Source organism: Balaenoptera musculus, chromosome 5 (assembly GCF_009873245.2).
Source record: "Balaenoptera musculus isolate JJ_BM4_2016_0621 chromosome 5, mBalMus1.pri.v3, whole genome shotgun sequence".
NCBI classification, from domain to species: Eukaryota; Metazoa; Chordata; class Mammalia; order Artiodactyla; family Balaenopteridae; genus Balaenoptera; species Balaenoptera musculus.
This window is the reverse complement of record NC_045789.1, coordinates 137,150,940-137,171,851: the sequence shown is the minus strand read 5'-3', so window position 1 is coordinate 137,171,851 and position 20,912 is coordinate 137,150,940. Positions and strand designations below refer to the sequence as shown.

The 20,912-nt window shown below is 54.7% G+C and overlaps 1 protein-coding gene across 25 annotated transcripts in view; it reads left to right on the top strand.

The window, feature by feature from the left end:
* ABLIM2 (actin binding LIM protein family member 2) overlaps positions 1–20,912 on the top strand; it is a 154,989-nt gene that overhangs the window by 116,414 nt on the left and 17,663 nt on the right. For 6 of the 25 annotated variants that reach the window (XR_005019947.1, XM_036852456.1, XM_036852464.1 and 3 more), the window contains 4 exons: positions 3,113–3,232; positions 4,202–4,254; positions 4,755–4,896; positions 15,718–15,779. Coding sequence is in view for 23 of the 25 variants with exons in the window: in XM_036852456.1 (XP_036708351.1) it covers positions 3,113–3,232; positions 4,202–4,254; positions 4,755–4,896; positions 15,718–15,779 (377 nt within the window). In the remaining 2 variants the exon portion in view is untranslated. Of the gene's footprint in view, positions 1–3,112; positions 3,233–4,201; positions 4,255–4,754; positions 5,330–15,717; positions 15,780–20,912 lie in introns of those variants that run through there. The other 19 variants (XM_036852475.1, XM_036852469.1, XM_036852466.1 and 16 more) reach the window with 8 other exon arrangements.

Below are 20,912 nucleotides of genomic sequence, written 5' to 3'. Positions count from 1 at the left end.
AAGGCTCCACGCTTCCACGGGAGGGGTCTTGGGTTCCATCCCTGGTTGGAGAACTAAGATCCCGCATGCCGCGTGGCATGGCCAAAAAAAATAAAAAATAAAAAACTAAGGACATAATGGATGTGATGGGATGCATTTGATTTCCAATAGATTTGAGATGTCTTAATTTTACAAGATTTGCCCCATCGAGCTGGACCATATCCGGGCAGAAGTGCATTGGGGTGGGGGGGCATGCATGTGTGCATCATACATGTGTATGAGCATGCGTGTGTGTGAGCATGAGTGAGTGTGAGTGTGCATGTGTGTGTTTAAAGCCCACGTGCAGCCACCAGCCCCCCATCTCAGCAAACTGACCGTCCCCTCATCTGTCAAGGGAGAGAGGCACACACCTCAGGATGGAGAACCCATCCTTTTAATAGCCAGACTTTCCAGAAACAAACTCCGGGTGATGATGTTGAGTCCCTGGACCATTTAATTAGCTTAAGATAATATATTCAGTGAGTTTTAAAATGTTATGCTTTTTAATTAATGTATTTACCTTTCAACTTTTTATTTCCAACTCATCAAAAGTTGTTGGGTTTTGTTTTGTTTTGTTTAATTAGCAGCACTCTTCTCTGGTGCTCTAGTCCCGTTGCTGTTTTTGGGAAATGAGCCTCCAGCATGAGGATGGTCAGGCCTGGGGACTCAGCGGGGGTGGGACCCTGGCGTTGAGGACGAGGGTTAGGGTTAGGATTGGCAGTCAAATAGCTGCCGCTGAATGCATCGCGTGTGCTGGGGTTTCATCTCAACACAGCCCTGAGGCAGGTATTATTAGAGACAAGGAAACTAAGGCCAGGGCTGCAAAGTGACCCCGTCAATGGCCAAGTCACACCAGGTCTGCCTGACCCCTGAACCCACCACTCTCATTTTACATCATTTTGCATCATTAGAGACCAATAGTATTTTCTTAGACTACCTTAGTTCCAATTCTACTTGTTTACAATTTAATGGCTTCAAAAAAGAATAAGAGAAGAAAGGAAGCAAAAGAACTGAATGGGAAGTAAGAAGGAAGGGGAAGAAGGAAGGGAAGGAAGAACCGCATCCCGTCGGGCAGAGATGCTGCAGGACCAGCAGAGGGCGGTGGACGGGCTGGGAGGTGGGGTGCGGGGGACCTCCCACCACCCGCTAAAGGTCCAGCTGCTATGGGCACGTTTTTGGTGTCTTTTGAACGGTCCTGAATCAGTCGCAGTGTTGAACCCAGGATTCTTTGTGAGGCAGACAGGATTCCAGCCGCAGCCGCTCCCCTGCCAGCTCTGTGTCTCGCTCTGGAGAACGGGGTTCTGGCTTCGAGGGGCTCTGTGTGAGGCCACGTGATGCTTGGCACAGAGCAGGGACTTTCCTCTCAATGGAGTGAAGCTGGCCCAGTTTTTAGACTGTTTAAAATGAATTCAAGAGGAAAAAGTAACGCCTCCCCCAAATTTCCCAGGAAGCTGACTGTCCAGCTGCAGGGACAGACGTTTTGTTTGCTTGGTAAGCGCACGTGAGCCGTCAGATGGCAGTGTGTGTGCAGACGCTGGCCCAAGAAGCAGGGGTGGCGTCTCACCACCTCCCACACCTGCAGACAGTGGGGGGCTCGCTGCCACCCCCCAGAGCTGCCCACCCACGCCAGACGGTAGAGGCGACCCATGTAGCCTGTACTCTTAGCTCTTTCTTTGGCGCCTGGTTTAAGACGGGAATTAATCACATCTCATGTGTCTCTGGGGTTCCTTTGTAGTGGGGTCGAGTCTCATTTTGGTTTGGGGATGGGAGGAAAGGGAATGGCCCTGTATCCAGAAAGAAAATTAGAGACCTCCCGCTCTAGTTGGGATGCTCCCTATAGAGGTCCCAAGGGACACAGGGAGTGGGACGTCAGCCTTTCCCAAGAGGGTACTCACTGGCAAATACTTTCCAGGGCTCAGAAGGATGCTGCCTTGTGTGATAGGAAAGACACACGCAACTCGATTTCTCTGCTTGTCCTGAATTGATCTGTCTTTTCCTGAGACTCTGAAACAGCATGTTACAGATTAGCTGCCCGGTTAACCTCTCGTTTTATTCCTAATATTCCAAACCCGTAAGCTGAGCTCCCCATCATGTGACAGCACCTGCGTGTTATCTCATGCGATCCTCGTAAATTGGAGGGGGGTGGGCGTCATTTGCCCATTTTACAGATCAGGAAACTGAGGCTCAGAGCTGTTAAGGAAGCAGCCCGAAAATAACACAAAGCTCCAGGTTCCTCTATTTTCCTAGCCATGCTCCATTTCTCGAGAGAATCCGTTGGGTGTTTTCCGGGCTGGCAGACTGGGGCTCTGGAAAGCCCTTGGTTTGAGTCTGGTTAGCCTGTGCACACCTCGTGGAACTGGTGGCGTTTGCAGAGAAAACTGGCTAAATCTTGGTGGGATATCCCCCTTTTTGGAGGTGGGGCCCTTCTTTAAGCCCTGAGGTAGCTCTATAGCCAGAGTTAGTCTGGCCCAATGTGCTCCCCGAGGCTATGGAAAGTCCTCGGACCCAGGAGGGCCGCTGTGATCTGAACTCCTGGGATCTCACATCCCCAAAAGCCCTTTGGTTGGAGCCACTTAATTGTTTTTGCATTTGCAAATTACCCCAAGTGTGGCGGTCCATTCGGTCCATTCGGGAGCCTCTGAGGGCTGTTCGAGGATCCAGCTCACTTACTTTTACCAGCAGACCTGGCCCTGGAGGCCTTCTCTGGGCTGGACGAGGGCAGTGCTCTTAGAGCTCCAAGTAGCCGCTGGCCCGATGCCCCTGGGGCGACCGTGCAGCTGCCAAGAGTCCCGGCTGGTGTATGGTCAGACGCTCAGGGCTCCGCTGCCTGGCGACCGCCATTGTCCAGGCAACAGGAGAGCCTACCCTGACGGGCGTGTGCCCCTCTGAGCCCCCTGCTCCCCGCCTCTCCTGCACGGTGCCCCGCACGCAGGCTTGTCATCAATTTGCCTCTGCAAGTAGACACAGCAGGGTTTTTATCTTCACTTTGAAAACCAGTGTCTCTCCCGGGAGACGGAGAAACAGGTAGCCGTCGGGAGTAACGAAATGTCAGTGTATCCAGAACGGTCTTCAACTGTGGCCTTATCTTGTCAAGGTCCTGTAGCCCAATCCCCAATTTCCAAGCTCTCGGGCCTGATGTCAGTCTTGTCCTTGGTGGTGCACAAGGGAGGGTGCTCCAAAAGGCTAGAAGGTCCGAGCCCTCCGCAGGCTGCAGGTAAGGAGCCCACCCTTGGCATGTCCTTACTATGGCCTCGGTCTCTGTGGCAGGTGGCGAAGGACACTGGGGGCTTTCCTTTCATCGTTCCTTGCATGGGGTCAGTGATTTAGCTTGGGAGGCACAGAATGGGTCTTTACCAAACTGGACGCTGAGAACTGTCAACCTGCCCTCGTGTGATTTGTCTCATCATGCTTGGTTGGAGATGTCAGCCCGGCTGGGTGACAACCCCCCATCCCAAAACAGGCAGATGGAGAATACAGACACCTGTTGACTCAGCTCTAGATAGTCTGCTGAATAACAGACGTTTGCTTGCTCTGTTCCGTAGAGCACACCTCTGGTTGTATGTTGTACCCTCTTTACTGCTGTTCGTGGAATTCTCCCAGTGGCATAGCTCACTCACCTTTTTGTGTTTAGTGAGCAGTGAGGTGGGGCAGACAGAGGAAGGACTTAAAGTCAGACTGCCTGGGTTCAAATGCCAGCCTCTGCCACCCACTGATCCATGATCTTGAGAAAGGCACGTCATGTCTCTGAGCCTCAGTCCTCTGATCTGTGAAATGGGTCATGTGGGGATGAGCAGTCATGTCCGTGAAGCACCCAGCTGAGTCTGACCCAGTAGGGGCTGGACCACTGGGCCCTTCTGTTCCTTTGAACTTGGAAGATAGAAAGTATGTTCTTCGAAATGCCAAGTGGCCGCAGGGTGGTTGGCTGGAATGTAAATGAGGCATCACTTCACACATCTGCTCTTGATTTAGCACATCCTGTGCAAGGCCCCAGGCACTCCCCAGGCCACATTCCTGCGGGGACCTTCGCCAGCTGGTCTGGTTCCTCAGCCCTTAAAAGTACGAGTGCTGGCGACATTTCTTTGATTATTTTCCATTTTTGAGCATGACTGTGAAGTGGGAACTGACACATGGAAACCCAGCATCTATGGTGCGCTGCCTTGACAGATTGATTTTTCCCTTCCAGCCGCGAGGCAATCAGATGGGGAGGACGGAAGTTTCGACCCGGATAACAGGAAGGTAATGCAGGGGCAGACCTGGTTCTGTGGGGACTTCTCCAGCTTGAAGCCTCAGGCTCCTGCTCTTAGGTTGTGCTCCTTAGGGATTAGGCAGGGCCACATGGAACGGGGACCAAATTTAAGAGGTGGTGCCCCCAGCCCCCTTACCGTTAGGACTAGCACATCTACTACCAAAGTCCTCATTCTATGCGTGTAACTTGGTCATGGTTCTATAACCAAGGAGCTGGTCTGAAAAGAAAGGAAAATAAATCAAAATGCATATTTTAGGGTTTGGCCCATGGGCTGAGTTTGCCCGCCCACCCTGGCTCAAGAGGTGAGACCCCCTTTGCTTGTCTTTAAGGAAGGTAGGTGTGTGTGGAAAGAGCCCAAGGCTGGCTTCCCCGGCTCTCCCCTTGTGAAGCCATGTGAGCCCCGACCTCCCTGAGCCTCAGTTTCCTCCTCTGTAAAGTGGGGCAGTGCCACTGCAGGTGACCTCAGAATTCACTTCTGTTTTTTTCTCAGCAGAAGACCAACTGGTTGATCCTCAAGGGGGACGCAGACACTAGGACCAACTCTCCAGACCTAGACAGCCAGTCTTTGTCCCACAGTAGCGGGACCGATAGAGGCCCTCTCCAAACGATGCCAGGGGACAGCATTTACTCACGTGAGTGGTTCTTTTGAGCAAGGAGCTGACAGTGTGGCCTGAAAGTCCTTGCAGAAAAGGGGCCCACAACCTCGAGCCAATCCCCCCCAGATCTAAGCCTTGCTCATGAAAAACTGTGAGAGCAAACCCACAGACAGAATGGCCAGCCCGGTAGGAAGCAGACCAGTAGCCGTGTGCTGGCTTCCCTTGGTGACACCCGGATTCAGCCAGCCTGCTGCCCGAGGGCCATGCCGGCGTCTCCCGGAGCTCTCCAGAGCTGGCAAGAGGGCAGAAAGCCAACTCAGCCTCCTGGGCTCCTTTGGGAAAAGGGCTTGCAGGCTGCCAGGCTGGAAGTGGAGGGCCCGTCTCCCTCCGGAGCGGACAGGAGCATGGTCCAGGGGGGCGAGTCCAGACTCGGAGCCAAGAACGGCATTATCGTGTCTCCTGTGCTCATCTTGGGCGAGGGGCCGGGAGCTGGGACTCCAGATCCTCAGGGAGTGCAGGAGACAAAGACCACGTCTGCCTGATCCGGGGGGTCGTGAAGCTGCAGTAGGCGTGACCTTCAGATGTCGGGCGAAACTCCCCATAACGTTCTTCACGTCCAGAGGCTGTAAATGATAGGCAAAAACAACGGCGAGCTGCCGTCTGATGCCCGCGGTAGATGGTGGGCAGAGTCTTTGGGTCTCAGCAGCTGTGGGTGGGTTTCTGTGGACAAGCTTGAGGCTTAGCTTGGAAGCAGAGGCCAGGAGGGGATGGTCGTGGACGTGAGAAAGCCGAGGAAAGACACTGGCTTTGCCGTAAGACCTGAGTTCAAATCTCGGCTCACCACTCGCTGGGCCTCAGTTTCCCCTGTGTGCCTGGCGGGGTCGTTAGAGACCCGGAGGAGGTGCCGCGTGTGCCGCCAGCACTTGGCCGGGCCCGTAGTAGATGCTCACTACCATCATCACCATTCTCGTGACTGTAAACCGTCTCACAAATGAAAGTGCGTGTGTTCCGACGTGGGAAGAGGGTGAGAAGCGTGGAGATGATCACTTGTTAAAGAAGACGTCTAAACAGAGAAAGCGTGTGTTGTTTTGTGTGTGATCTCTGTAAGCGGATGTCTGTGCGCCCCGGGCCCCGTCCGCCTGGGCCTCTGCTCTCTAAATGGGATCCAGAGCCGGAGCCCAGGGCTGACATCCCCGGGGGAAGGTCACACCGGAGAGTCTCCCAGAGGGTCTCGTCCATCGGAGGCGTGCTCCTCCTGGGGAGGATCTGGAAGGGCCGAGGCAGGCTGCCCATCCCACCAGCGGCAGAGTGAGGGGTGAGGGGTGCAGGGCTGGTTACAGGAGGACCAGTGGGCAGGCTCTGGACCAGGCAGCACCAGCCTCCAGCCCTGCTCTGCCTGGTGATGCAGGACTTGCATGTGGCCCCCAGCCACTGGCCTTGACCATGGCCTTTTCAGTTTTGCACTTTGTTTTTCCTAATGCAATTGAGTTTGGAATGTGGAGTGCTCCTGCTGTGCCAGCCCCCCAGCAGCCCCCAGTAGCCCCCAATAGCCCCCCGTGCCTTAAGGGCACCAAAGCGTTAGTCGCGGGACTCGAGAGCACCCAGGAAAGGACTATCTGGGGTCCTCAGGGTGATCTTTTCTAGCTTCAGTCCTTCCCTTGCTGGGAGGTGGGTGGGCCTGCATCTGCAGCTCCCCGCCCTGTCTCTCCTCAGGGGGGCAGCTGCTGTCCCCAGGGAGTCCCACTTACCTAATGGCCTGCGTGTGGCTTGGGGCTTAAGGAGGTAGGGACACCATCTGGGGAGAAGCCTGAGCAGGAGACGGGCCGCCCCGTGGGGACCTCCCTGTGCCACGCTGACCCGTTCGTGTTTCCTCACCTCTGTGCACTGCTTCCTCATCTGCACGTGCCGGACGAGGCGCCCTGGGGTCGTCCCAGGCGGTAGACCCTGTGAGACCCGCAGGCTGTGCAAGTGTTTTGGCCAGTCACACACCTTCAAGGTCTGTTTGTCAACCCCGTTCCTTGCTGCTGTGTTCCCATCACAAGCTGCAGGTGTAGCCGCGGATGGGAATGGACCGCCTCCCATCCAGGTGTGCCCGGCCGGCAGGAATTGGAGAACCTATGCTAGAATTCCTGCTCTAACTGGGGCGAACCCTCCAAAGTACAAACAACCTGCGTGTGTGTGTGTGTGTGTGTGTGTGTGTGTGTGTCCTCCTCCTTCAGGGATGCAGGCTCACGATGACCGTGACAATGGTTCTGTCATCCCTTCGCTTTCTACACATGTTCTGACGTCAATTCCTCCGAATGGGAAACCTACTGTGTCTAACAATTGCAGCTGTGCCTTTATTTCTGTGCTGGTGACATCGCCTTGTTTCCCAATGTGCATGGAAATAGCAGCGAGGACCCAGGCTGCTGGTGGTGCCTAGGTCAGGCGTGCCTTGCTATCTGCCGGCCTCTTGAGACATTTGGGCGGGATGCGCACACTCTTAAACTGAGAAGAGAGGGGTATCCGCCTTCTTTTCTCGGGTTCCTTCCAGTTTCACCCAGTAGCCCCCAATTGTGAGTCCATCGACACCAGTTTCATTTGCAAACAACCGTTATTGAACAAAGTGTTTGCATGTGGCAAGGCACGCCTCCCTGCATTCCTGGGACATCCATCTGTAGCGCACCCGAGGAGGGTAGGATTGTGACACTCAACACAGTGGGCGCTCAATAAATGTTTGTTGAATTGAGATGCATTAAATTCAACGGGTATTTATTGAGCACCCACTCTGTGCCAGACGCTGTGCAGGGCGCCGAGGGGGAGACCGAGAAGACAAGAGCAGCCCCTGCCCCAGAGACGCGTGCAGGGAGCTGGGACAGGCAAAGACGCCGTTGAGAGCAAGTGCACACGCACCCTGCCGCCGCCTGCCTGGGGTCCTCCGTGGGGCCAGGCACAACCTCATCCCGCTCATGACACCATCAGCACATCTCACCTGAGACTGAATTCATCATTCAGTCATTCATCCACCCCTTCACCGGACATTAACTGAGCACCTACTATGTGCTGAACACAGTGCTAGGCAGCGGAGAGGAGGTGGTGAATGTGGCCCAGTGCCTGTTCCCCAGGGAAGCAGACACCTGACAAACCAGTGTGACATCCCTCTCCGCTATGGCAGTGGTTCTCAGCCAGCACCGCCAGCCCCTCCGAAGGAGGTGTCATTGAAACACACACTGTATGACAGACCGCTCATTTTCCTTTATGCTACACTTAGGGCATTACCTGGACTATGCATGTAGTAGGTTATATCATTGATGGGTCTGACTTCTGCACAGGAAAGGGATGGTATTGATTTTCTGTTACAAGAAGAGGGCCTGGAGCCTTACAGGATGAGATTCACTGCCCCAGAAGAACACGAGGTGGTGTGGGCCCCCCTCCCCCGGTCTAGACCCTGTGGACCGGCCTGCTGCTGCTCTGGGTCCCACCTTCCTAACCCTTCGCGTCCTGTCCTCCCTTTTGAGGTTTCCCACATCCCCCTCCCGGTGGTCACAGGTGTGCTGAAGTAAGACAAAGCCCCAGGCCAGCTGGAGACCCTTCCCTGAGGACTCAGTGATCCCTGGAAAGGACCCTACCCTTCCAAAGGGAATAAGGCCCTTCCTCAAATCCCAGCACGTGAGGGGAATTAGGGTGGGCTTGGAGGTCGGGGTGAGGAAAGCTCCACGTTAGAAACCAAGGCAGTGCAGATGGTTGGTCCCGTGGGGACCACTGCACGCCCACCCTGCCTGTGGTTTTGCCGTTTTACGTCACCTTCTGTGTGTCTGTCCCCATGGAGTCCCATCCCCTTGTCTTCGCCTGCTGCCCACCCACTCCGGGCCTGGTCTGGGGCTGGGATCCGAGATTGCTTCCTGGGTCACCCACCCCCAGTGCCCACCAGTGTGAAGGTCAGGAGACAGCACCTCTGTTCCACTTTTCCTTCCCTGCTGGCAGGAGGAAAGCGGGTTTGAGGCCTGGCCGGAAGTGGCTTTCCTCACCCCCTTTAGTCCTCTGGAGTTTCCAGGCAAGAAAAAGTCATTCTCACATTTCTTAGTCCACGGCTGAAAGAGAGAGAGACCTGATTCGCTGTCTGCCGACCCCATGAGAATTTTGGGGGGTGGGCAATCCTCAGTCTGGGCGTTGGGACCTGAGGACCGCAGGGGCAGAATCCACAAACATCACACTGACGGGACCTCAGTCCTGGCCCTCATTTTTGGACAAGCAAGAGAAGGCCCGGGGACGGGGTGTGACCGCCGAACAGGTCCTGGGACCAGAGCGGAGGCCAAACACACAGCAGCACCCCGGCCCCAGGAGCTGACGGTCCAGAGGAGGCAGGGACACAGACAAAAACCACGTTAGAAAGTAAGGCCTATGGCGCGTGCAGGTCGGGGGGCCAGGCGCTGCCGATGGCTCGGGGAAGGGAGATGCTAAGTGAGCAGGCTTGAGGGCTGCGGGCTTGAAGGGGTAGGTGTGGGAGTGGGCCCTCCTCCCAAAGGTGAAGCCTGGCCGCTGGGCTCTGGGGGAGGGGTGGAGCCTGGGACGTGCAGGGTCACAAAGGGCGTTATGGGCCTTGGGGGGGCTCGGCCTGGCCTCTGAGTGGAGGGCGGACCTAGGGGTTCTCAGCAGAGCCCTGGCCGCCTCTCACTGAGGTTTCAGCCGGACTGTCGGGGCAGGAGGGGCATTGCCGTCACCCAGGCTGGGGGAGGGTTCTGGGGGAGGTGGTCTTTCGGGGGTGTCCTGGGGGGTGTCCTGGGGGGTTCTGAGCAGCACTAACAGCATGCACAGAGCTTCGAGTCAAGAAGCAAGGTGGCGGTTTGGGAAACAGGAAGCCAGTGGGGAGGTGGGCGAGGGCAGCCAGAAACAGCTGGTCTGTGTGTGATGCTGGGAATTTTCTTCTCTGTGTGCTGGGGCCCGGGGTCGGTGCGGCAGGGCCGTGAGCGGGAGATGAGGTGACGTGTTTTATGTGTTTAAACACGGACGGGCAGCTTTGCAGAGGATAGACTGGAGGCTGCTGGGCCGGGGCTCAGGGGACCGGGGTGTCCAGATAAGCCACGGGGAGGCCCCCCTGAACAGTCTAAACAGCAGGACTGGTGCGAGCGGTGGAGGAGGGGCGGGGCGGGGGGGGGGCGGAATCAGGAGTGACCCGGGGCGTCCTGGCTCAGGTGGGCGGAGGCACCTCTGTTCAGAGCTGGGCAGGAACCAGGTGGGTTCTTCACGTTGAGTAGGGAGGCTGAGACGCCCAGACGGAGCTGCCGGGCCGTGGACGGATGGGCTGGGCGCTCAGGAAAGGATTCTGGGCTGTAGGCAGGGTCACAGGGGTCCTCGGCTCCCGGATGGGCCTGGGGGCGTGGGGGTGGGTCACCTGAGACCCAGGCCCTCCCCCAGGTGGGTTCCTGAGCTGGTACTTCTCAAAAGGGTCTGAGGCCCAAAGAAACCGTGACTCTCCTACTCAACGCCTACCTCACTCCCACCCCTCAGCCTCTGTTTCCCATCTCCATAGCACGTGGCGGGGAGGATGGAGAAAGCGTGCGCAGGGGGAAGCCCAGGGATGGAGAGAGCCCAGGCCAGCGGAGGGGTCGGGGGAAGGCTGGGAGGGAGAGGCCCGAGGGAGCGGAGGGCTTGCGTCCGGCACCCGGCATCCAGCAGGTGGCTGGGACTCCCCTGGGGCAGAGACTGCTGGGGAGGGCATGGCCCGCCCGGCCTCCAGCTGGAGGGACGGAGTGCCCTCTGCCCCCTGCTCACGTTCGGCCCCAGCAAGAGCAGTGAGGGTTCCAGACGTCAGGGAGGGGACGTCAGGGGGCCCAGGAGAAGCCACCTCCAGGTGCGAGAGGGGGGCACCAGGACAGAGCCCTCTGCCGTTGCCTGGGGGCTGGCTGGGACTCTTCGCTTTTAGCAAAGGTCCCTGTGCCCCCCGTGATGGTCAGGCTTGCCCCCAGCCAGGGAACTGGATGCGGTGTGGCCTCAGATTTGCGGGCAGGGGCACAGGCAGTGCCTGAGACCCTCAGGTGTCCAGTGGCTGCAGGGCCTGATACAACTCGGGGTCGTGAGTACCCAGCTGCCACCTGTCCCGGTCCAGCGCACCTGCCTTCTCCCTGTGTGCCTTCTCTCTCTCTCTAATACACACACACACACACACACTCTTAAGGCCAGCCAATGCCATATGCCAGGCAGGTCCCTAGAAGGCTCCCACGCCTGCAAACCCTCACCAGGGCAGAGCTGCTGGAGCAGATAGGGTTACCGGTTCCCGAAGCTAGGGTCCCAGGAGATTGTCTCATCCTCTTCGTGAGTAACAATTTGATCTTATACAGGTCACTTAATTTCACTAGGCCTCAGCTTCCTGAACTGTAAAATGGGCTCATGTGTAATGCCTTGGCTTGTGACAGTCAAGAAAATCTCTGAATATGTGAAGGGACCTTTTAAATGGGTTGTTCTCAATCTCGGCTGCACGTGGGATCCTGGGACCTCTGAAGTCTACTGATGGCTGGTCCCATCCAGAGAGAGGCCAATTCTAATGGGTCTCGATAGCATCCCAGGGATGTGATAGTGGAGACTCCTCTCTCCCTGCTCTTCCCCACTCAGTACAACTGAAAAGCCCAAGAACAATAGGGCAGACAATCACAGAACTCTGGAGGGTAGAGAGAGGAAGCTGGACTGTTCAGAGACCTGAGAACTTGAGGAAATACGCAGGACCAGTGTCTCTCACCTCCCCTGCAGTAGACAAGGTGACCAAGTAGATGACTGCCCTCCCTGGTACCCAGCAGGAGGCCCACTGGCACCCAGCAGCCTGGAGAATAGGCCCAGGGAAACACTCTCCATCCATGGCTGGTGTCTCCCACCCCCACCTCGGGGTATGGGGCAACCAGGGAAGCACCTTTCACCCCAGGTTGCTACCAGAAACACCAGGTGGACGCAGCAGACCAGAAGAGCACTTTAACAAGCATTCTGAAAACTAAACTGTCTTTGGACTCACAGCCCGTAATAAGCCATGCCCCACATGTTAAACCTAAACACAGTGACAGCCTGCTAACATGGAAAACTTAGCTAGGATCCAGGTCTCCCAACATAATATCCGAATGTCCAGGATGCAGTGGAAAATGACTCATCACACCAAGAACCATGAAGATAACTATTTGAATGTGAAAAGGCAATTGACACATCCTAACACTGAAAAGAATCAGATATTGGAAATATCCTGAGAAGGATTTTTAAGGCAGTCATCACAAAAATGCTTCAACAAACAATTGCGAAAACCCTTGAAACAAATGAAAAAGAAAAAAAGAAAATCTCACAGAAGAAATACAAGTTATAAAAAAAGAATCCAGGGCTTCCCTGGTGGCGCAGTGGTTGAGAATCTGCCTGCCAATGCAGGGGACATGAGTTCGAGCCCTGGTCTGGGAGGATCCCACATGCCACGGAGCAACTGGGCCCGTGAGCCACAATTACTGAGCCTGCGCGTCTGGAGCCTGTGCTCCGCGACAAGAGAGGCCACAATAATGAGAGGCCCGCGCACCGCGATGAAGAGTGACCCCCACTTGCCACAACTAGAGAAAGCCCTCGCACAGAAATGAAGACCCAACACAGCCATCAATAAATAAATAAAAATTAAACTTTAAAAAAAAAAAAAAGAATCCAGGCTTCCCTGGTGGCGCAGTGGTTGAGAGTCTGCCTGCCAATGCAGGGGACACGGGTTCAAGCCCTGATCTGGGAAGATCCCACATGCCGCGGAGCAACTGGGCTCGTGAGCCACAACTACTCCTGAGCCTGCACGTCTGGAGCCTGTGCTCTGCAACAAGAGGCTGCGACAATGGGACGCCCGCGCACCGCGATGAAGAGTGGCCCCCGCTCGCCGCAACGGGAGAAAGCCCTCACACAGAAACGAAGACCCAAAACACAGCCAAAAATAAAAGAAAAAAAAAAGTAACAATCAAAAAAAAAATCCAATGGAAATTATGGGAAAGAAAAATAAAATAACCAAGATTTAAAAATTCACTAGATGGGTTCAATAACAGAATAGCAGGATTTGTCAGAGGAGAGAATCAGTGAACTTGAAGATAAAACTACAGAAATTATCCAACTTGAACAGCAGAGAGAAAATAGCAGAAAAGAATGAACAGAGCCTCAGAGACCTGTCAGACAGCACTTGTATCACTGGAGTCCCAGAAAGAAGAGAATGGGTCTGAAAAATATTCAAAGAAATAATGCCTGAAAACTTAACAAATTTGGCAAAAGGCATAAACTTAACATGCTCAAGAAACGGAGTGAATCCCAAGTAGAATAAGCTCAAAGTAATCCACACCAAAACACACCATAATTAAACTTACAAAAACTAAAGACAGAAAAAAATAATACTGAAAACAGCCTGAGGGAAAAGAGATATTATACTCCCTACTGGGGACACCAATGCAAATGACAGCCAATTTCTCCCCAGAAACCATGGAGGCCAGAGGAAGATGGCACGTATTTCATGTGCAGAAAGACATTTGCTGTGGATGTGAATTCTATCTTGGATGGAAATATCCTTCAGGAATGAATGGAAAATGGAGACATTCTCAGACAAAGGAAAACTAAGACAAGTTTTCACTCGCAGACGTACTTGGCTAAAGGCAGTTCTCCAAACAGAAAGGAAGTGATAAGAGAGCTCGGAAATTCAGAAAGGAAGAACATCAAAACAGGTTACAATACGGGGTCAATATAACAGACTGTCCTTCTTGTGATGAGTTTCTTAAATCATTGATGATCGAAGCAAAAATTGTTACACCATCCGATACGGAAGCTCAAGGCAGGTAGAAGAAAGAGCGAAGACAGTCATAGCTGATGAGTGAGGAAGATGAAGTGGCCTGAGTGGAAGTAAGGTCTGTACACCTACTGTGAGACCAGAGGCCGGCAGCCTGAGCACAGGGGGTTTTAGAAGCTGGCTAGGTGATTGCAGTGCATCCGGGTAGAGAACCGCTGGTTTAGAGCAGGTCAGGCTGGGGGTGAGGGCGTAGTTGTTCTCGGGGCCCTAAGGGTTCCCAAGCCTTAGTGTGTATCAAAGTGCCCTGGAGGGCTTGTAAAACACAGACCGCTGGACCCCAGCCCCAGAATTCTGAGTCTGTAGGTCTGGGGTGGGGCCCGAGAATTTGCCTTTGTAGCAAGCTCCCAGGCGTGGCTGGTGCTGCTTATTGGAGACGCCGCTTTGAGAAGACTACTCTAGCATCCCCGGCTGATGAGAAGCTCCTGGGTCTCAGCTGAGGGTCCCTTAGATCCTCAACCCGACAGCCTCACATGCCCGAGTGTGCCTGGCTCTGGGTGTAAGTTGGGAAGCAGGTGTGTCCCGGAGGGACCCCAGGACTGTAAGTCAGGAGGCCCTTATGTCCCAGGGCTGGGTGACCTTGGGCAGGTCCCTCTGTGTCCCTGGGCCTCAGTTCCCCTTCTGTGAAATGGGAGGAGCTGGCAAGGTCACTTACCTGGCGGAGCCCAGGGCGACCAGGAGGAGGGAGGGATGCCCGGCAAGCTTGGCCCGAGCGTCTGGCCCCGCTTCTCTCCCTCCAGCTCCGCTCTCCTCTGTTTCACGTATCGGAGTTTTCACATAGATTTCCTGTGACAAGAGGGCTCCTCGGCTAAAACCAGTTTGAGAACCCTGCCCTTGATGTTGTGAAAGGCCCTTCCTGACCCACATCTGGAACCTTCCCACAGACCACCCTGGGACAAACAAGTCCCCAGGGCAGGTCCCCAGCTGAGGCCTTTCCTACGAGTGTGGCCTGTACAGAATGTCTTCTCTGACCCTCCAGCCCACAAGACAGGCACCTGGATCGATCAGCGTCCTTTGCTCGGAAGCGGGCCTTCCTGGAGGGGGCGGGCGGGTGGACGGACGGGCGGTTCTGTGCACAGCGCCCGTCTCACCTTTGGAGGCTCAGTCCTCCGGTTCACAGCCTCGTGGACGCAGAGGGATGGGACCCGCCGTCCCCTCTGAGCCCTCGCGGGCAGCCCGGTGGCTCCCAGGAGCCAGTGCTATTGCCTGAGCTGTGGGGCACAGGGACCCCCAGATGCAGCAGACATGGCCCCTGCTTTTTACGGGCCCACGGGCTATGGAAAGACAGTTCAGGCAGCCGGGAAAGGCCTCCTTAGGGTGCTTCTAAGGGTGGTGGCGGTCCCCTGCCCCTCCAGGGGGCCCAGACTGTGCCCCTTGGGCTCCCTTCTGGGGCACATCCCACACTCACTTCTGAGCCAGGAGTTTCCACTCTGCTCTCTCCAGACATGGCACTGAAGCGGTTAACGGGGCGGGGGGGTGTCTGAAAGCCCTGGGCCCCCCAGAGCAGCCAAGGATGTGATCAACGGAGGGAGACCAGGTGAGGGATTCCCACAGGGAATCCAGGGCCCAGTGTCTCAGACTGGCCCTTTGAGAAGCTAGAAATTAGGATTTTAATGTGAAATCCCCCAACTGCAAACAGCTCAAGGGTTTTGAAAAAATGGTGTGCAGGCCACCTCTGGTGACGCTGGGCCTCCGCTGGTCGCCTCTGGTACAGCCCTACCCTGCATGGGGCCCTTCCTCCCTCTGCCCCCCGCTCTCCTGGTCAGCCAGCTGAGGAGCTTGGCCTGGTGATAGTGGCTTCCAGAGGATGCGGGTGCCTGCCAGGCCGGGTCAGGCTCCGTGATGTTCCTGGTGTCATGGGCGGGCTCGGGGACGTCACCCCCTTCCTGGCTTCATCCTCAGTCAGGGCCCTGGGGATAGAGGTCTCGAATGAGGCAGGTGGGATCTTCAGGGCCATCCCATGTCACCTGTGCACCCCCGCCGACCTGGGTGAGCCCCTCTCCTGCGCCCGGTCGAGCCTGGCTGCGTGCGTGACAGCTGTGCTGTGTCTGTTTCAGGGTTCCCCTATTCCAAGTCTGACCCTGTCCCAGGACATGGCAAGAATGGCTTGGACCACCGGGTAGGTACTCGACCCCGCACGCCTTCCCCAGCACGCGCGTACTAACGGTCGCCGTGAGCTAGGGCGGCTCCCACAGCTTGGTGACCACACGGCCAGGAGGACGGGCCCTGGGGACCCTGCTCGCCCACCCACGTCTGCCTGCTACTCCACCCAGGGCCAGACCACCACCCGGCAACACCCCTCCTCCCCTCTGCTCCCAGCCCCCAGCCCCCAGGGAGACCTCAGTGTCGGGGGGCAGGGGCAGCGGGGCCACCCAGAGGAATCAGACCCTCTTTAAGGCCCTCCTGACCGTCTTTCTCCTGTCACCTAGAGCCTAATAAGGATCTTAAAGGATGGAGGGGTTTCGTGGGCCATGTGGGCCCAGAATCCACTTCCTTCCCTGGAGCGCCCTTCCTCCCCGGCCCCCGGTGTTAGTACCATCACCATGGCTACCACTGATGATGCCCTTAGACTGTGACCGTTACTGGGGCCACACCGAGGGGCCGGCCTTCTCTGCCCACTCCCAGCCGAAGGCTGCTTTGACTGCCCCCTTCCCAGCTCTCTGAATCCGGGGACATGAGACCATGAGCCCAGACAGCGTGCTGCCTGACTTGTCCCCCACAGCTGGGCCCTCGTGTTTGTCCCTCTCCCCACAGCTTCGCTAGGCTTCCAGTGAGGACCCCTCAGGTGGAGCGGGTGTGATGACACCAGACCCCCGCCAACCCCCCGACACGCACACACACACACACGCGCGCACACACACACACACGTGCACACACACAGACACACACGCGCGCGCACACACACACACACACACACACACACACACACAGCACCAGGAGACTTGCTACCACTGAGGCAGCCTTTTCCCGGTTGGAGGAAGTTTGTCCACAAACCGAGGCCATTCACCCCCTAAGAGAAGCCACTCAGACTTCAGTCCCCGTGTGTTGCCCTGGGGCAGTCCCAGACACAAGTGTGTAACGCAGGGGACAGTGACCCCTCAGGCAGACCTTAAATCCAGGGTCCAGGCCACGGGGGCACATCCAAGATCAGGGACGCCACCACGGAAGCTGCGGGTGTCCTCGGGCCTTTCTCAGTCATTCTCGAGCTCTGTGGGCCCTGCTGCTGTGTGTGTCCCGGGCCCAGGTGCCTCTGCACGGTTTGCTCGAGGGAACCCCGCCCATCCCACTAACCACTCCCCCCGCAACCCCGTTTATTCCGAATGGGCCGAGTTGGAACGGGCACGTAGCCTGCTTCTCTGAATTCCCTTCTAAGGAAGGATGCAGGGGGCATGAGAAAGCAGGATGCAGGATGCAGGGGGCATGAGAAAGCAGGAGTCCACGGAACCCCCACAGCGCCGGGGATCGTGGATCCTCGGGCTCAGCGGGAGGGTCCTGAGGGCGGCGGGCACAGTCAGAATGTTCTCTGTTCACCTGGCACGGCTGTTCTCTGACTCAGGGGCCGTGAGTGCCGAGGTCACGGACTGGGCCACGTCCACGCCGAGGCGTCCCACTCCCCAAGCCAAGTCCTGGGGTTTCTCTCAAAATAGGGGAGACAAGAGCATGGACGTCAGCACTTCCAGGCTTGCGTCATTGGCGGCCGGGCTGTGCGTCCTCTAGGGAGAGTCCCTTCTTGGTTGCCAGGCTGGAAGGACGTGGGTCGATGGTTCCCAGCACCTGTGGGGAAGGCGTGGCCTCCGGAGGCTCCACCCCCAAGGAGTCTGGGAACAGCTGATCCAGACACTCTGGCGGGGACACCATCTTCAGGCCTCTCCTAGAGCAGAGAGCAGACTCTTAAGCTTTACAGAGTCGAGAGCTGAACCCTCCGGGAATGTTTCCCCTGCTGGCCTCAGGGTGGGGAGCAGAGTGTCAGAAAGCCTGTGAGTGAGTCCTGCACATCTTGGGGAGGTGATAAAGATGGAATTCATCACCACAGGAGGATTTTTAGCTTTTCACATTAGAATATCCAGGAAATTGATAAAAATTATTGTTGACTTTTTGGGGGGATTCTTTTTTCCCTACTAATGTTCTCTCCTATTTTTTTTTTTCTTCACTCTTTCTAAGACTCTAATGTAATCGTATGCCTGTTTCTCAGCTGAAAAGCCAGATAATTTGATGACCGGTCTTTTACAGCTCAGCCATGTCAGATTAAGTTGTTCCTTGGTTTGTTTTTACTTTCTGAAAGGATTCCAGGTGACCTAAAGTAAAAGCCCAGATGCAGAGTGACCAAAAACCCAGTAACAGCAAATCCCAAAGGAGAGGAAAAGAAAGAAGTAGGAGAAAATTATATCAGAGACACACAGAAGAACACTGTATGGGAAAAAGCATCGACGCTTAGCTGTGAGCTTCCTGAGCGTGACCAGTTGTGTAGTTCTTATTGTCAAATGGAAGGAAGGAAGTCAGTAAATCAGGGGAGGCAGAGATGTGCCTGATTCTTGTTCTGGAAGGGATTTGTCACAAGGGGCCAGCACCGTATGTCCCAAAGCGTGTTAAAATGTTCTGATAGCTAGCCCGCCACAGAGCCTGACACGTGGTAGATATTCACACCTCTCTGTAGAATAAATAGGGAAACAGCCACCTACTAAAGGCTCTCCTGTGGATGAGACAGCATTGGTTCCAACATGTGCCACCCGGTCTGCTATTAAGAGATGGACTGCTGGTCACCGACAGATCCACACGGTAGCCCCTTGGAAGGAGTCCCATTTTGAAAAAACCCTGATGCTAAATAAGAACAGACTGAATTTTCCTACTAAATGACAAAGACTGTCAGGTTAGATTTTTTTTTTAAATAAAAGAAGAAAAAAACATGTATCATCATGAGATAAACACAAATTATTTTTTACTGGATTAGAAGTCAAAGGCTGGGAAAGAGATACCAAAATAAGTAGAAGTAGAAGGGGAAGCATGAGTGGCAGTATTAATATCAGATAAGGTAGAAGTTAAGGTTAAGATGAATTAGTGGAATTTGTGGTAAAAAGAAGGAACGCTAGTTCATGAGGACACAAGTTATAAAGCAGTTAACAACATTCATAAATTTAAATATGCCAAGCAACATGGCAGTGCCAGAGACCTTGATAAAACGCAAGTATGGTAGGCCGTTTGAACATGACTCTTTTGAAATCAGACGTGGATCTAGTGAAGGAGAAAAAAAGTATGGAGGTCAATTTAATAGTGCAAACAGTGAACTTAATCTATTCGGCATGTGAAAAAAATTTGTATCTTTTGAATCGGGTTTTCACATATCCATAAAACATTAATGAAAAGGTTCATGTATGTCACTACAAAGAAAACCTTGACAAATTTTAAAAGATATGCTGGAAAGAACACATGCATTATCATCAGGCAGCCCCGAGTTCAAATCCCAGCTCTGCCACTTCCTGGGTGTGTGTTTGGGCAAAAGTTACTTAAATTCTATGAGTCTCTATTTCCTAGTCTTTAAAAAAATTATCCTTACCTCTTAAGGTTATTGCCAGGACACATAACAGTATAGTCGTGAAATCTTCTAAGTTCTATAGCGTGGTTCCCAAACGAATAGCTATTATAAAAGCAAGTCTCTACTCCTTCTTACTTCCACCTCAGTGGCTAGTGAGTAAAATGGCACACTCCAATGTGAGCTTCAGCAAGAAAAGAACAATGGTGAATGGCCACGATTTCCTTCTCACCGTTATCAATCCCAGTATAATTTTTGAAAAGTAAAATGCACGGGTTAAATTTTTTACAGTTCCATGTATTTGCTGTGTGACCTTGGGCAAGTTGCTTCACGTCTCTGAGCTTCAGCTATTAAATGGTGTTAATAATCACCACTTGGCATTTAGAAGGCCAGGAGTAGAGAGCTCTTTCCCTGCTCTGGACTGACACGGTGACCTCTGTCCCCCCTCCACCCCGGGGATGCCCCACCCTCCCTCCTGAGAGTCTCTGTCTAGTCTCAGAGCCTGGCGGACCAGAGGAAGCCGGTTCTGCTGCCAGGAAGTGGATTTCCAACTGCCCAAGGTGGTGGCGGTGGCCGGGGAGTTTACAGCCTGTGATGCAGAGCAGCGGGCACTAGGGGGCGGCATTTCTCTTTCGTATCGCGGCTGGGCCAGGTGGGAGACAGGTTTGCCTTGCTTTATGCAGGAGCTTCCCTAACCAGGCAGGTGCACGGGGGGTCCTTGTCAGTGGCCTGAGAAAACGTCTGCAAATATTGTTCTTGAAAACTCCCAAGGGGAATCATTTCAGTCAAGTGGAGGAGGTGCAGGGTCACGGAGAGTCACCGGCGGGTGAAGGGTTACCGGGCTCTGGGTCCCAGTGCTGGGACTAAGGTGAGGCATTCAGGGCACTTACCAAAGGACTCAGTAATCAAGGTAAACAAGGTAATACAGTGTTTTGAAAAATCCAAATTAATGAAAAAAATCCATGATGGACAAAGTATCAGAAATGTAAAGACCGGCTCCAACCCTCCGCTTAGGTGCTTACCCGCCTCGCCGTCCTCATCCCGGCGTCTCTGGGCCTCAGTTTCCCCTGTTCAGGATGAAGGGCTTTGGACTCGGTGCTTTCGGAGGCCTTGCCCTGACCCCGCGCTCGCTAGGGCTATGACCAGCTCCTGACTTATCACCTCTTGCAGTAAATTAGTGCTGAAAGCTCTTTCCCTGTAATACAACCCAAGGGTGAAGAATATAATCCCTTCTTGAACTGCAGGGCTCTCTCCGTGGAAATGTAACCCCTGTACCCAGTTCCAGAAGCGCTGGCCAAGAGCCCTGACCCCGTGTCAGACTCTGTACCAGGTGCCAGGGATACGGGCACAAATAAAACATTCTTCTCCACTGTGGGCAGAGGATGCAGGGCCAAGACAGAGTTGGACAGGAGAGGGACTGACTGACCCTGTGGCACCCGGCACCTGCATGGTGGGGCAGGAACCCTCTGTCGAGGTTTGCAGGATGACTTTTTCAGGTGGGCAGAGGGAAAGAGAATTCCAGACATCAGAGTTGGCTGCTGGTGCCATGGAGAGGTGAGGGAGGCACCTGAGGCAGGTGGCCGGGGTCCCAGGTCCATGCCCCCTCCGGGTACCATCCCTGGGCATCGTCACCAATCACAGCCACTGTGATTGTACGGGGTGCTCACGACACTTGGGGTCTGTGCTGGGGACTTTACGGACACCAGCCACCTGCGCCCCTGGGAA